Source organism: Triticum aestivum, chromosome 2D, assembly GCF_018294505.1.
Source record: "Triticum aestivum cultivar Chinese Spring chromosome 2D, IWGSC CS RefSeq v2.1, whole genome shotgun sequence".
Taxonomy (NCBI): Eukaryota; Viridiplantae; Streptophyta; class Magnoliopsida; order Poales; family Poaceae; genus Triticum; species Triticum aestivum.
Window position 1 is genome coordinate 365767869 of NC_057799.1, and position 13115 is coordinate 365780983.

Consider the following 13115-nt stretch of genomic DNA (forward strand, 5'->3'; position numbering starts at 1 on the left):
GCAGATCCACCAAGGACAAACACCAAAAGAATCCCGCAAAATCCATCGAAGACACACCTCCACACGCCCTTCAACGAGGCTAGAAGAACCGCCAAGATGAGGGTTAGGCGGAAAGAACTTTATTTCATTTTCAGAGAGCCGTCGTCGCCTTTCCTTCGTGAGCTTGACATCAACCCTAAAAACAAAAAACAAAAAAAACACCTAAAAAGGAGCAGGAGCCCTCCCGCCGGCAAGGGCGGGGATCCTCCGCGCCTCTATAGAAGACAAGGCAGATCGGCGGCGGCCACAGGAGGCAGGGTAGCCCTAGAAGCGTTTGGGGCGTCGCTCGTGGATGAGGAGGAAAGTGTTTCGGCATAGTTGCTAAATAATGTGTTATACTAAATCAGCGAGAATTTATATGGATCGGAGTGAGTATATAAGTATTGTAAAAGAAATTATGATTTCTTAGTAAGGACGGTCATTTGCACATTTTTGTTTGAGCGCTCACAATCTTTGGCTAATTTTGGATGTGCCACCGTGGCTCGACATGCAGAAGCCAGTGCAACCGCGCAGAAACCCACACGGAAGCTTTAAGCAGGGCGGCGCATGTCACGCACCACATCGTTTAGCGCTGTAGGGTAAATCATGCCACGCCACACGTACTGCCGCGCGGGGTCCGCAGCTCACGACCGCTCTTTTGGTTCTTCCAAAAGAGCCCCTGGATGACTGAGCTATTCGCCTAAGCAAACCCGCGGTTAAATATCTGGAGCTTCTGTTCTTTTTGTCCCTGCGACCGCGAGGACTCAAAAGTTAAAAAGGATAGAGAGAGAGAGGAGCGGCCCCTTTCTCACTCTAGGAAGGACGACTCGAGTTGCTCGGGTTTTCTCTCTCTACCCCCTTCTGAAACTATTTGATCTCCGATCGACCGAGGTCTCTCTCTCCGCCCCTCTTCCTTTCCGCTGCCTCGTGCCATGCTGCTACGGCTCCTCCTCCTCTAGCTACTTCTCCTTGCGCGCCTACCTAATACTCTCTCTCTCTCTCTCTTCGTCATCTTCTTCCTCCGATCTCCTGTGGCCAAAGGTACGTGCCTCGCGCGTGCCGACGTCGTGTGTGCCGCGCGCGCGTCTCGGTCTCTCCGACGTTCTAGCGAGCGGAGAGAGAGGGGGGGTGGCGCTGGGCCGGGCCGGGCCGGCCGGGTGGATGGAATGAACCGGCGGCAGCCCGGATGGTCCCGGCTCGGAACCTGCAGCTCCTCCGCGACGCGCATGGCACGCCTTTCATCCGCGACGTTGCCGCCGGCGTCAACGCTCTGACGGCACAGCCGACGCCGAGGCCGAGCCACCACATGGCCCAGGAGCCCATTAACCAGGACCCGTCAAAGCCGCCGCCGCCGCAGGAGAGGCAGGAAGTACACCAGGAGGAGCGCCGCGGGGAGGAGCTAGTAGTGTTGCCGCCGCAGCAGCCCCATCCCGCCGGCACAAGCGGCAGTAGCAGTGGCGGCAGCAGCAGCAACGGAGGCGGCGGCGCCGGGGGAGGGGACTGGTTGCGCCTCGGCCTCGGCCCGGCGTCCCCGGGCCCCAGTGGCGCAGCGCCCGACATCGATCTCTTTGCGGCGGACCGCGCGGGGACGGCGGGGCCGCGGCAGGAGACGCTCCCGGGCATGGACATGCCGCCCGGAGCCTTCCTGCGCCCCGCCATGCCCGGCATTCCGCAGGCGTCGTTACAAATGTCCGTGCCGCGCGCTGGGCCACCTTGGCTGCCGCCTTGGAGCCACGCGGCGCAACAACCGCAGCTGCTTCTCCCGTTCGGACACCGCGGGCTCTACGGGCCTGGCTCGCCGGCCGCGGGCCCCTCCGGCTTCGACACGACCAGGGTTGTGCTGCCTCCACCGGCGGCCACTGCCGCCGCCGCCGCCGGAGTCTGGTTCGTCTTCCAGGCCGCGCCCCACCAGTGAGTGCATACACGTCCTACCACTCGCCGCGACTGCACTAGCTACATGGGTACACGCGAGCATTTCATGTGTTCATCGCTACTTACTCCTCCTCATCCTACATATTTCACTCGCTGCATGCCAGTTGATTAATTCGTCCTTGAATGATCAATTCCTGCAAATGCAGCGCCTTCATCTGCACGTTCTTAATCATTCTTGCTTCGATTCGTGTTGTTTTGCTAGGAGGACTAGCTGTCGGGTGTTTTATTGACTTTGTTTTTTGGCCTCTTGATTTGTGCAGAGGGAGGGAACCGTTCTTGCCTCAGATTCCAAGAAGCTACTTAAGAATCAAGTAATACTCTACAACCCTCTTTCTTTTTTCTTTCATCGTAATCTTATTATGTTGCTTCGATTAGTTGCCTCTCATCCTGCATTTGCATATTCTTTATGCGCCTCCAAATCTGCGAGGCTATGAGATGTATTAATTCATCTAAAAACATGCTTCAAATATAATGTGGTTTATGCTTACTGCTGCGGCGTGGAAAATATGCGAATTTAACATGCGATTTCCTTGTGTTTCGATAATTTTCAGAGATGGGAGGGTGACAGTTAGATTGTTGATCAAGTACCTGGCTAACAAGCTCGGATTGGAAGACGAATCAGAGGTATTTAAATATCAGCACAAGTCTGATTAATATCCGTTTATGTACTACTAGCATTTTGCATTTTATTCTTCTTCCCCCCTTCTCCGGTCTTTTGTGTTATGGTGAACTTCTTTATTTATTTTTATTACTGCCAAGATGCATTGTTTTCCCCTTTGCTTTTTCCAACATCGGTGATGAAAGGAACATCAGAGCTAGAAAAGAGACTAGTACGTGTACGGTACAGATGTAGGTATAAAGAAAATAACATTAGACATATGCTTGCACTCCTGAATGAAATATATAAAATATTAATCAAGCATGACATTAAGGGTCCTGTGTGTGCTTGTTCCTATTGTAGGTGAGGGGTGTGTGTCTTGGGTGGCACATCATCCCCTCACCACTTGACAAGAACTCCTCCATCGGAGAGAGAGACGCAAAGAGGGACTAGTGTGAGGTTGTTAGATACTAGTCTAGATGGTTAGTTATATGGCTTGTGATGGAGCTTTACTTGTTTCTTCTTCTTGCTCTCTGTCGGTTCATGCAAACAATGAAGCTGTATATATATATACTCATTTTATATTGTACTTATTAATTATTAATTATATATTAGGGAGGGAGCCTTGGCTAGCTAAGCTAACTATAGGTAGAGGCGTAGAGCCCTCACAAGCCTTTCTGTTCTTTCTTTTCCTATGCATCCTAGGGGTCAGGATATGGCCAAGGAGCTCATCATTGCCTAAAGCCCTTTCTCCCCAGTGCAATGCCTCAAATGGAGGCATAGGAAGGGCTAGCATGCAATGCATGCAACAGAGGCTTTCAGAGCTATGCTCATATATAGGACACATGAGTAGGCATATATGTGTGTGTGCTCCTACATGCATGTAGAGAGAACCTCTTGCTACGGCGTGGCTAGCCAGTGTGCGCGTCTGTGTGTGGGGCCGTGCTTGTGTAAAGCTATAGCATTGTGAGGGAGGGAGGGAGGGAGGGAGGGAGGGAGATAGATGGTGCATGCCCAGCCCTAGAGAAAGAAAAGCGCTCCTTCACCTACCATGCATCACTGAAAGCTATGCACCATCCTCACCTCACCATATGGAAGCATCAAGTAGGGCTTTCGAGTGTTTGTATGTGTGTGTGCATGAGAGAGAGAGAGAGAGGGGGGGGGGGGGGGGGGGAGTGTGTGCGTGAGAGAGACAGAGAGAGAGTGTGTGTGTGTGTGTGCACCACAACATAACGCGCGCACACACACACAAACACACACCATTTCCTGCTCCATCACGTACAGTGATGGATCCTTTTCATTATGACTCGAGATCTTGCTTCCTTTTGCACTCGATAGGCCTACCTAGCAAGCCTGCATATGTTCTCAGTAACTGCAATGATATATCGGCTCCTTTTTGTTCAGGAGTACACGCATATACAAAAAAAACACAATATAATCACCATGCAGACGGCCGGCCCTACAATAAACCTTTGGTTTTCTTATCTACATTTCTCCATATGTTAATCTACTCATTTACTTTCCTACCTAGCTACATTGCCTGGCTGTTTCATTGACCGATATCATGCATGCATGCACGGTCACGCAGGAATCTTCTTGCGTATATATACAGAAAGAAATATTACATTAATGATTACAATATGTATCTAGGTAACAATATGTAAGCCGTACTCAATGATGAAAGGATAGCTAACTTTTAAGGTGCCTAATATATAATGTATGATATATTTGTTGCAACAACCTTAGGTGATGCGCCTTTCTGTTTGAAGAGTATACTTCGTTCCTTTTCTAATTCTTTGATCTTGGTACGCAGAAGTGTTACCGTGCATGTACATACGAGCCTTAATTACATCAGATCCCGCTTTTGCTTTGAACTCCAATAAATCGAGGCTTTTATCATGTACCGTTTTATATATTTCTGGGAATTGACCTGCTAACCACAGCATGGCCTCACGCTATAGTGTCTCTCGCCCACACCGAGTGCCGAATATGTTTGCTTCAATGGCGTTGCATATACATACAAGTATAACTATATGTATGATGGGTTTCATATGCGCTCACCAATCACCACTCGGCCAGAAATACTCACTAATAAGTTTAGTTGGAAACAAAGTGCAATATAGTTTATTACTTCCAAAATTCACCATAACTTCTTGGGTCTCATAACTAAATGGGGGTCTACTCCATAGAAGCATATAATTAGGTACGACCAGTAAGTTACTATCTACACGCCAGTACTATAGAGGAGAATATATTCCTGAAATAACTAGCATTGACCGGGGCAATGACGAAAAATAAAATTCAGCTTTATCTGTCGTATGCACAACTTAATTATGATATATTTTTTTGCAGTTAAGGTCATCGGATCAACCATGTAGTTGATCCCAATATCCTACATCTTTTCTTGAATTTTTTTCCTATATCCTATATATCTAAGTGTACCATTTAAATGTGCATGCAAGCCATCCACATCATCAAGTGCATGCAGCATTTCCACTTTCCACACATGCAAGCCTCCACATCATAAAAAAAAATCGGCAACATATAATTAACCTTCAATGCCCATTTTCCACCACATGCAAACCCTCTGTATATTTTTATTTTTATTTTTGATACTTGCATTGCTATGAATTTCTACAGCAGTGTGCAGGATGTTATCTAGTTTATTTAGATTGCAAGCTTCACATTCCAGTTTATCTCATTTATAAAAAGTTATAGTATGTAATGCAATAAAATGTTGCTTACCTTATTGGTGGAACAAAGGGAAGACAATTTTTTTTGTCTTCTCTTTTGGTAAGCAGTTTTAATGTATTGATGTTTTTGTGCTCTTTGAACATTATGTCTGGTCAATTTCTGAGTTCAAGCCGGGCACTTGAACCCAGCTAGTGAAAATGTACATCCACTCTCCTAACCAAGTGAGCTATCTTTTGCACACTCACTTATTCACGGAATACACATGTTATAAGGTTTCTAATTGCTCAAACTTGATTTAAAAGTAAGTTCCCTTCTCATTGCATATACCTTAAATTAGTTACATAGGACTTTGAAAGGATTGCACACCACATGTAAGAACTATGTAAAACGTAGGAAAATCTTAATTACTTAACACTTCTAATGTAAATTCCTGAAATTAGGTCCAGAAATTTAACTAATTGTTTTTAAGCATCAGAACATTTAAAGTGAGATATTAGAAGGATTGCTAATATTGAATCACCATGACCTGTATAATCACAAAATCAATAACCTAGTATATCACCATGGCTCCCGTCAATCAGCATGCATGCACGCACGATGTATAGTATAGTAGAATGATTGATCAACTGAACATGCAAGTTGGTGTAGGATTTCTTTTTTCACTTTAATTGTCTCCTACACCCTAAAATGGGCCTAGTTTAACCGGCGCCATGGATGTATAACAATTCGTTTTTCTTTTGTGCAAAGATGCCATTCAAATAAATATTTCCAGGGTCAACTTTGTCTCTACCAGCCAATTCTTTATAATCCAAAACTTTAATGTCAATCAAGGAGGTTCTTTGCTAAAAAGAGGGTGATGGTTTTACCAGGTTAAAATGTGTGTCAGTCTTGAGCAGTGAAAGTTCCCCATGACTAGGGATGCGTGTTTGATTTAACAATCTACACAGAATATGGAATGTGGCCATGCTGCGACTAGGATAATATGTAGTATTAATCAGAGTTTAGTGGCAGCTCTTAGCTAATCAAAAGATTCCATCTGTTGATAGATGCCTTTATATACTAGTACTACACATCATGCATGCACCAAATGGCTCCACCACTTTGTATATGCATACGACTCGTACTTTCTTCTTTGTCTTTAGCAGTCTGATGCTCTTTTCCTCAATTGCTATCTTAGTCGTTCACTTAATGTGGCAGGCATCTATAGCCTTCGCTTAAAAATTACTAAAGATATATAAAACACATATATATGGGGATTGATTGGGAACAAATCCAATGCATCGTGTCTCTCGTGTAGACTATGATGGTAAGTGGTTCAGAGCAATATTGCATTTAATTCACTTGGTCGGAATTTTGATCTGATCATGTCACCAGTCCATAAGTACTTGGTATCCATTTCATACGCTAGAAATATGAATGCTATATATAGAGTATCCTTCATTTTTTTTAGAAAAGGAGGATGACGGCCTCTGCATCTGGGCAATGCATACAACCATTTTATTAATTATTCTCACAAGACCTTACAAAGTAATACAACAGTAAGACTAAAGCCGCCGCCTAAGCAACTCTATCCAGTTGATGAAGGGGCGCAGATAGCCTGGGCCTAATACCAAACAGACATCGCAGCCAAACCTAACATCTAAGACCCGAGGTCCTATCCAGGATGCCTGCCGGGCATGGGTCTCACCGGTCCGGCGTGCACACAGAGGCCGCCGCCGCCAACTGCCACTGCTCCATCTTCAGAACTGTACTGATGCATCAACCTTGCTCGGTCCAGCTATCGTCGACGCCACCACGGCGCCCAACGGTACCTCCTCCCTGCGCGCAGACAGCTGAGCACAGAGCAGGCTTGTGCAAAGTTGTTAGATCATCAACCGACCTTGTGCATGTGCACGGATGCAGCAAACTAGGCTTGGATTTCTTCAGAGTATTTATTGGCGTCATGCCATCGTCGACCTTACCTCACGTATTAACGGACCGTGCACCTAGCTAGCTCATGAAAGCCAAACTAGAAATTCTCATGGGAGACAAAGCCTAAGGGGAAGGTAAGATAGCTTAGATATATAGCTTTGGTTGTGTGGTTAGATGACAAATCGAAGAACCTTATTAAGTGGGTGCACTTGCACTTTGTGGTGGAATATTTTTACACATACGTGCATGCATGTGGCCCCACCTTGGTAGCCAATGAAACAGACCCACCAAATCACCTGTTTTATGCTCGTATGATTGGTTTCGAGAAGAAAAAGGAAAATAATTAATGTGCATGGGAGTGGGGCCATGCGAGAAATGCGTGCACAGTAGAGACTAGAGAGAGACGGCCGGAGAAGTAGAGAAAGAGTGAGGGGGGTAGAGAGAGAATAATGCCAAGTTGGTGAAGGGTGAGGCATCTCAATGAAAGTGAAGCAGGAGGAAGGAATAGACGGATGGACAAAAGCCAAAAGGACCACTAACTACTGGTACTGCTACAACGTCGCAAACACTAGCTCTGCAACTCCGTCTCATGCATGCATTCCTTGGATCGGACGTGTCGTCCGTAGTAGTAGTAGCAGTAGCTAGGGGGTTAAAAGCAGCGGAAGCAACGCACTTTGGACAAGACCCTCGAAACAAGGAGCGGTGGAGAATTGCACCTTCATACTATTACTAGGGCATCCAAGTAGTACGTAGTATTGATTTCCCACTATTTTATGTCCATATATATATATACTGTACTTAACAAAACTGGTAGTAAATAAATTAGCTGCTTTTAGTTACGCTATGTGTAAATTGAGAATCATCGGAGGGCTGGAGGGAGTATATTGCCACCACTCCTCCCTTTTTTTTGTCATGCTTATGGATCGGGGGACCATGTGCATATATGCTAACCCCCTTTTCTTCTGGAGAGACTGATTAATTAGCCAGCTAGACTAGAGGGGGTGCAAGTTGAGTTGAATTGATTTTTGGTGATTTGCACGGGAAGAAATTGTACGTACCAATTGCCATTGGAAATTTAATTAAGAGGGTTTTTTGGCAGAGAAACCTACGTACCAACAAGAGCAGAATCTAATAGTTTAAGCACACCTGAATCACTATGCAGTGCAGCATTAATTGCATGCAGGCACGCACGCCTCGTCCCTCCAACTATTAGCAGCTAAACCAGAGGCGTACTTAACCACTAATCAAGTACGTACGAACCCCACGATGATTATATTAGATGCCGATGGCTCGAGCGTTAGTTGGAGGGTACTTGTTTGTGGCCATGCTAGAATTATATTCCCTCCCTAGCTAGCCAGCGAGCGGGGGCAAAGGGTTTATGCATGCCGCCAAGCCTAACAAAAACGTGTGAGCTCTCATATACAAGGGCCACTGGTTGGTTGGGACCTGGCACATCAATCAAAGCCAGCAATTCCCTTGCAATATATGATAAAAAGAAGAGTATAGTAAGTATAAGATATATAGTAAGTAATATATGGACGTTCCTAAGTGCTCGACGAGTAGTGCTACTACTAGACTGGTAGAGGTAGTCGCTCGTGGGTCACATTGATGTAGCTAGGTGTGCTTCTTTGGGGGCAAAGCTAGGGACGTTGGACGTTTGGCCGGCCGCACAAACATACGTACATCATGGGTCACATGATGGAAAGCCAAATAAGTGCCGAGATTTTTATTTACATATATTGTAGTATATTAGTAGAGGAAACTTATCATACTCCTGTAGAAAACTACACCAATCCAAAGGAAGACAAATAATTAGAGATCTACATACACTATGACTACGTTGGTTTCTTGCACGACTGCTAATAAGCTTATGTGCCGATGTAGTGCATGCATGATCATGCATATAATTGGCACGACATGGACAGCTATTATGAACTGGGTATAATGCTGATCATGGCCTCGGGGATTTCAATAATTAGTACTACTGATCTTTGGTCTTTATATAATTCTGCTTGCTGCCAAAGTGTTGGGCACGTCAAATGGCGTCATATATGCACGATCGATTCGATTAAAGATTCGCAGATTGGCAATAGGTGTTCTTTCCTTTTTGTTCTCTTCTTAGTGTGTGGTGCTTGGTTAGGTTTCTATATATATTAACCCTTTGTCTAGCTTGGCTGTCTTTGATTGGTAGATGGTTGCATTCTATGTAGAAAAATGCACGCCTGCATGATCATGTGAGACCTAGCACACTACTACTTGTCCTATTGCTAGTTTGGACTCGCTGGCAGTTTTTGATGGTTAGGAATATCAAATGGACTTGATCGGAAAAAAACTCATATATCCTTGTACATTTTGGTTGTTAAAAAAATAAGAGTAGAGCTTTGGAAATGTTTAAATAAGAGGATCAATCTCAAAGCACACAAAATGACTACAGCAGCTCCATAAAGAATTTACGCCTTTTACACACTTCTTCCACCATCTAAATATTCATCCTACAATCCTCGTAAGATTGCTAAGATAAGCTTCTATCAAGAATTAGTTAACTACTCTCTCCATTCCTAAATATATGTCTTTTAAGAGATTTCAATATGAACTACATTCGGATGTATAGACGTATTTTAGAATGTAGATTCACTCATTTTGCTCTGTATGTAGTCCAATTGAAATCTCTAAAAAGACTTATATTTAGGAACAGAGGGAGTATATCCCACACTGAAGTGCTGAACTAGTACTGATTTGTAGCTAGGACTTAGGAATGATTTCTACTTGTTGTCTACGAAATTCCATTTGAGACTGACCGCTGCCATTTGAACACCCCCTTAGATAGGGATCAAGATTCTAGCCAGTACCATTTTTTGTGCACTTAAATTTTACAAGATCTAGCTTGAGTTAGATTTACAACCGTATTCGGCTTTTTTCCCCCATGAGCAAGAGAACAGCTAGTATTGAATTTTAATTCACTATAAGGCCAAATAACTAGATGCTCCGTGTCACTCCTATATCTAGATGTTACTACATACTATCGCTTATAGTATCTTAACCAATGAAATTAACCCTCTCAGCGAGGTCACAGATGCGCATAGGATTGTCTAGAGGTAGATATGACGTATTTCTTGTATAATTTTTAGTATTAGGTCATGCACTGGACAACTGATGTATTACTTATGTATTAGGTAATATGTGTATACAACACAAATAACTTGATTTTTTTTATTTGCATGTTGTGTACTTCTAGACTCCAAGGAGACCTACATTTAAACACTTACAGTGTACTAGAGATAGTCAATACATCACGCGTAGGAATTTTTCATTTGCTTCAAATTAATTTGAAGAAAAAATATATATAATTTGCGTGGAACTATATTATACTACAGTGTTATGGTGGATGTTTTTCATGAACTGAACATAGAAATCTTACTCTCAAGGCTAGATATGAGCGAGGTCAAACATCACTAGAAAGTCCTATATATTGAAACTGACACCTAACTAAAAAACATAGTGTGCCATGCAAGATTATAATTTTCACTTGAGCTGGGGCGTTGGTTGCTACATGGATTGTCATGGGGAGAGAGGTTGAAGGGTGAGGATTCTTCAACCTGTAAACATGTGCCCACAAATGAGCCCCATTCATGCATCTAGGCACTGTGCCGCATACTGCCATAAACAAGCCATATCCTTGGGACCAATTTTATTTTCACCAAACCTTGTGTATCTTTTCACTGATAGAAGGAGAGTGACATCATAAGGGTTACATCAGCTCACTAAGCCATGTACACAGGATGGCATGAAAATGAGCAGTGGAGCATACAGAGAAGGGGTTGCTTAGCCCCTCCTTGGGACAAATTATCAGCTTGGTTCGTGATTATTAATTAATTTGAATCACGAGGTCCATTTTGCGCTCTGTACCATGATCTGCTGTCATTGTCAACAATGTCGGTGGCGCTCTCGCTCTGGGTATCATCTAGAAATCATAATCAAGGGTAGGGCCAGACGTCCTTGTCATGCCATGGAAATGGCATGTTTGGTGGAGAAGCACGGTCAGAGAAGCTGGAATACTTGCACGCTCTTGTTGTCATGCCATGGAAGATGAACCATTCAATCAATCAGCATCCTGTGTAGATTAGGCTCAGTAAGTGTTAAGTTTTGTCTTACTTAGATGAGCACTTGTTTCTAGGACTCCACCCATTGACTTGATGAGCCTGAGGTGGTGATTAGTTAAATAAAGTATACGCTCATGGGCACGACAGGTGATAATCAAGGGTTGCAGTAGCTTGACATCTCAGATCTGTGCAATTGCAATTGCAAGCACGTTTAGTATAGTTTAGCTTCGGTTGGTTGGGCTGGGCATCTCATCTCACATGTGGCCGGGTAATGGAATGCCATCATCACAAACTAACAGGGGAATCCGACATCAGTATCAGGCATGCATCACTTGGACCTGCCTGCTCTTTTCTGCATTGTACTTTTAAGGGCATCAGCCATGGAATTGCAATGCATGTTTGTGGTTGCACAAAGGAGAAAGTCCCAATAACATCACTATGTTCCTCTCGCCAGAAGCAATCCCATGCTTCTCATCCATCTTCTCACCTCACTGTAATTGACGCCTTACCTTAAAAACAGTAACATTAATTGATGCCCTGCTAAACTACTTGCTTCACTTGTAATCCATTTTGTGTCCTGTTTGTTAATTTGGTCACAGTTCACTAGCATCCAATCCGTGCATCAGTGTGGAGTCATGTGCGCATCATCATTTCGCTTGCCCTATGAACAAGTTTAGGTTTTTTTGCTGACAAAGTGAAGAAAATGTGTGTGTTTGCAGGTGGAGATTACATGCCGAGGGCGACCGCTCCTCCCGTTCATGACCCTTCAGCATGTCCGCGACAGCATCTGGTGCCAGAGAGGCGCCGTGTCCACATCGGTTGCACCGGACACGTCAACCGCTAACCACATTATGGTTTTGCAGTATGGCAGAAGGCCGTAGTAGACAGTCCCCCCCTCCCTTCTGATGTCACTCAGAAAAATGTAGATTCTACCCCCTTTTTTAACCATTTTCCGGCACGGCACAACGGGCGGCATGACGGACGACAACTCCTGACCGCCTGGGCTCGGAGGCTGCTGATGATCTATCTATTGATGAACCACAGAAGAGAAGGTGCGGAATGGAGCATTTTTTCCCGTAACAAACGGCGCGGTTATTCATCGGCACACCAGACCAGAGGCTTTTTTTCTTGGCCACCCCTTTTGTATACAGGCTATGTTTTCTCCAGCGAATCACTAGAGAAAACAGCTTGGAAGCTGCCTGACATGATTAGATCAAATCAAACTGTGAGAGGAAGGGATTTCACTCAAGAGTGCGCTTCCAAGCCATTGTGGCCTTCGCTTCACCTGATTTACTAATTTGAGGTTCCAGCTGTCACATTTTGTTCTCCGCGGCCTGCTTCCTTTCTTCGTGTTGGAAGCAGCCAATGTTGCCCTTACTACACCGGGCATTTTTTTTGTTTGTCCGCGACTTGTCCATTGAAGATCTTACTTTTCTTTTGTTCAGTGGTTTGTGCCACACAACTAATTTAGTTTCTAACATCTTTCACTTGAGAGATTTCCCCTCCTATTGTATCAAGCCCATAAAACTGTACTACCGAGCATTATTTATCTCTGATGACAGTCAAATGTGCACGAAGTTCATCCTGCAGAGAATAAGAGACATTTCATCTCACATGATGCCAAGAATAATGCAGTCTTCCACTTTCTAAAAAATATACTTACGATACAACTATGCAACACAAAATCTGACAGTAACGCCCAAATCACGCCATGTATAATTTCTGAAGCCTGAAGTGAGACAAGTTCACAAAGCCTTGAGCTACCCTAACGAAACAAATTGCTAGCTTTTGGCTCCGGCCGGGGCCGGTCAGGGAGCAGGCCAACAAGTAATAGAACAAATTACAGCAGGCGCTGATTAATA

At 44.4% G+C, this 13115-nt stretch overlaps 1 protein-coding gene across 1 annotated transcript; it reads left to right on the forward strand.

Annotated features, from left to right (window-relative positions):
- Positions 1–897: 897 nt before the first annotated feature.
- Positions 898–12733, forward strand: LOC123053172 (protein LAX PANICLE 2). The gene is made up of 4 exons (XM_044476587.1): positions 898–1929; positions 2211–2261; positions 2502–2574; positions 11973–12733. The coding sequence occupies exons 1-4, from the start codon at positions 1205–1207 to the stop codon at positions 12132–12134; spliced, it is 1011 nt and encodes a 336-aa protein (XP_044332522.1). The 5' UTR covers positions 898–1204; the 3' UTR covers positions 12135–12733.
- Positions 12734–13115: the final 382 nt, after the last annotated feature.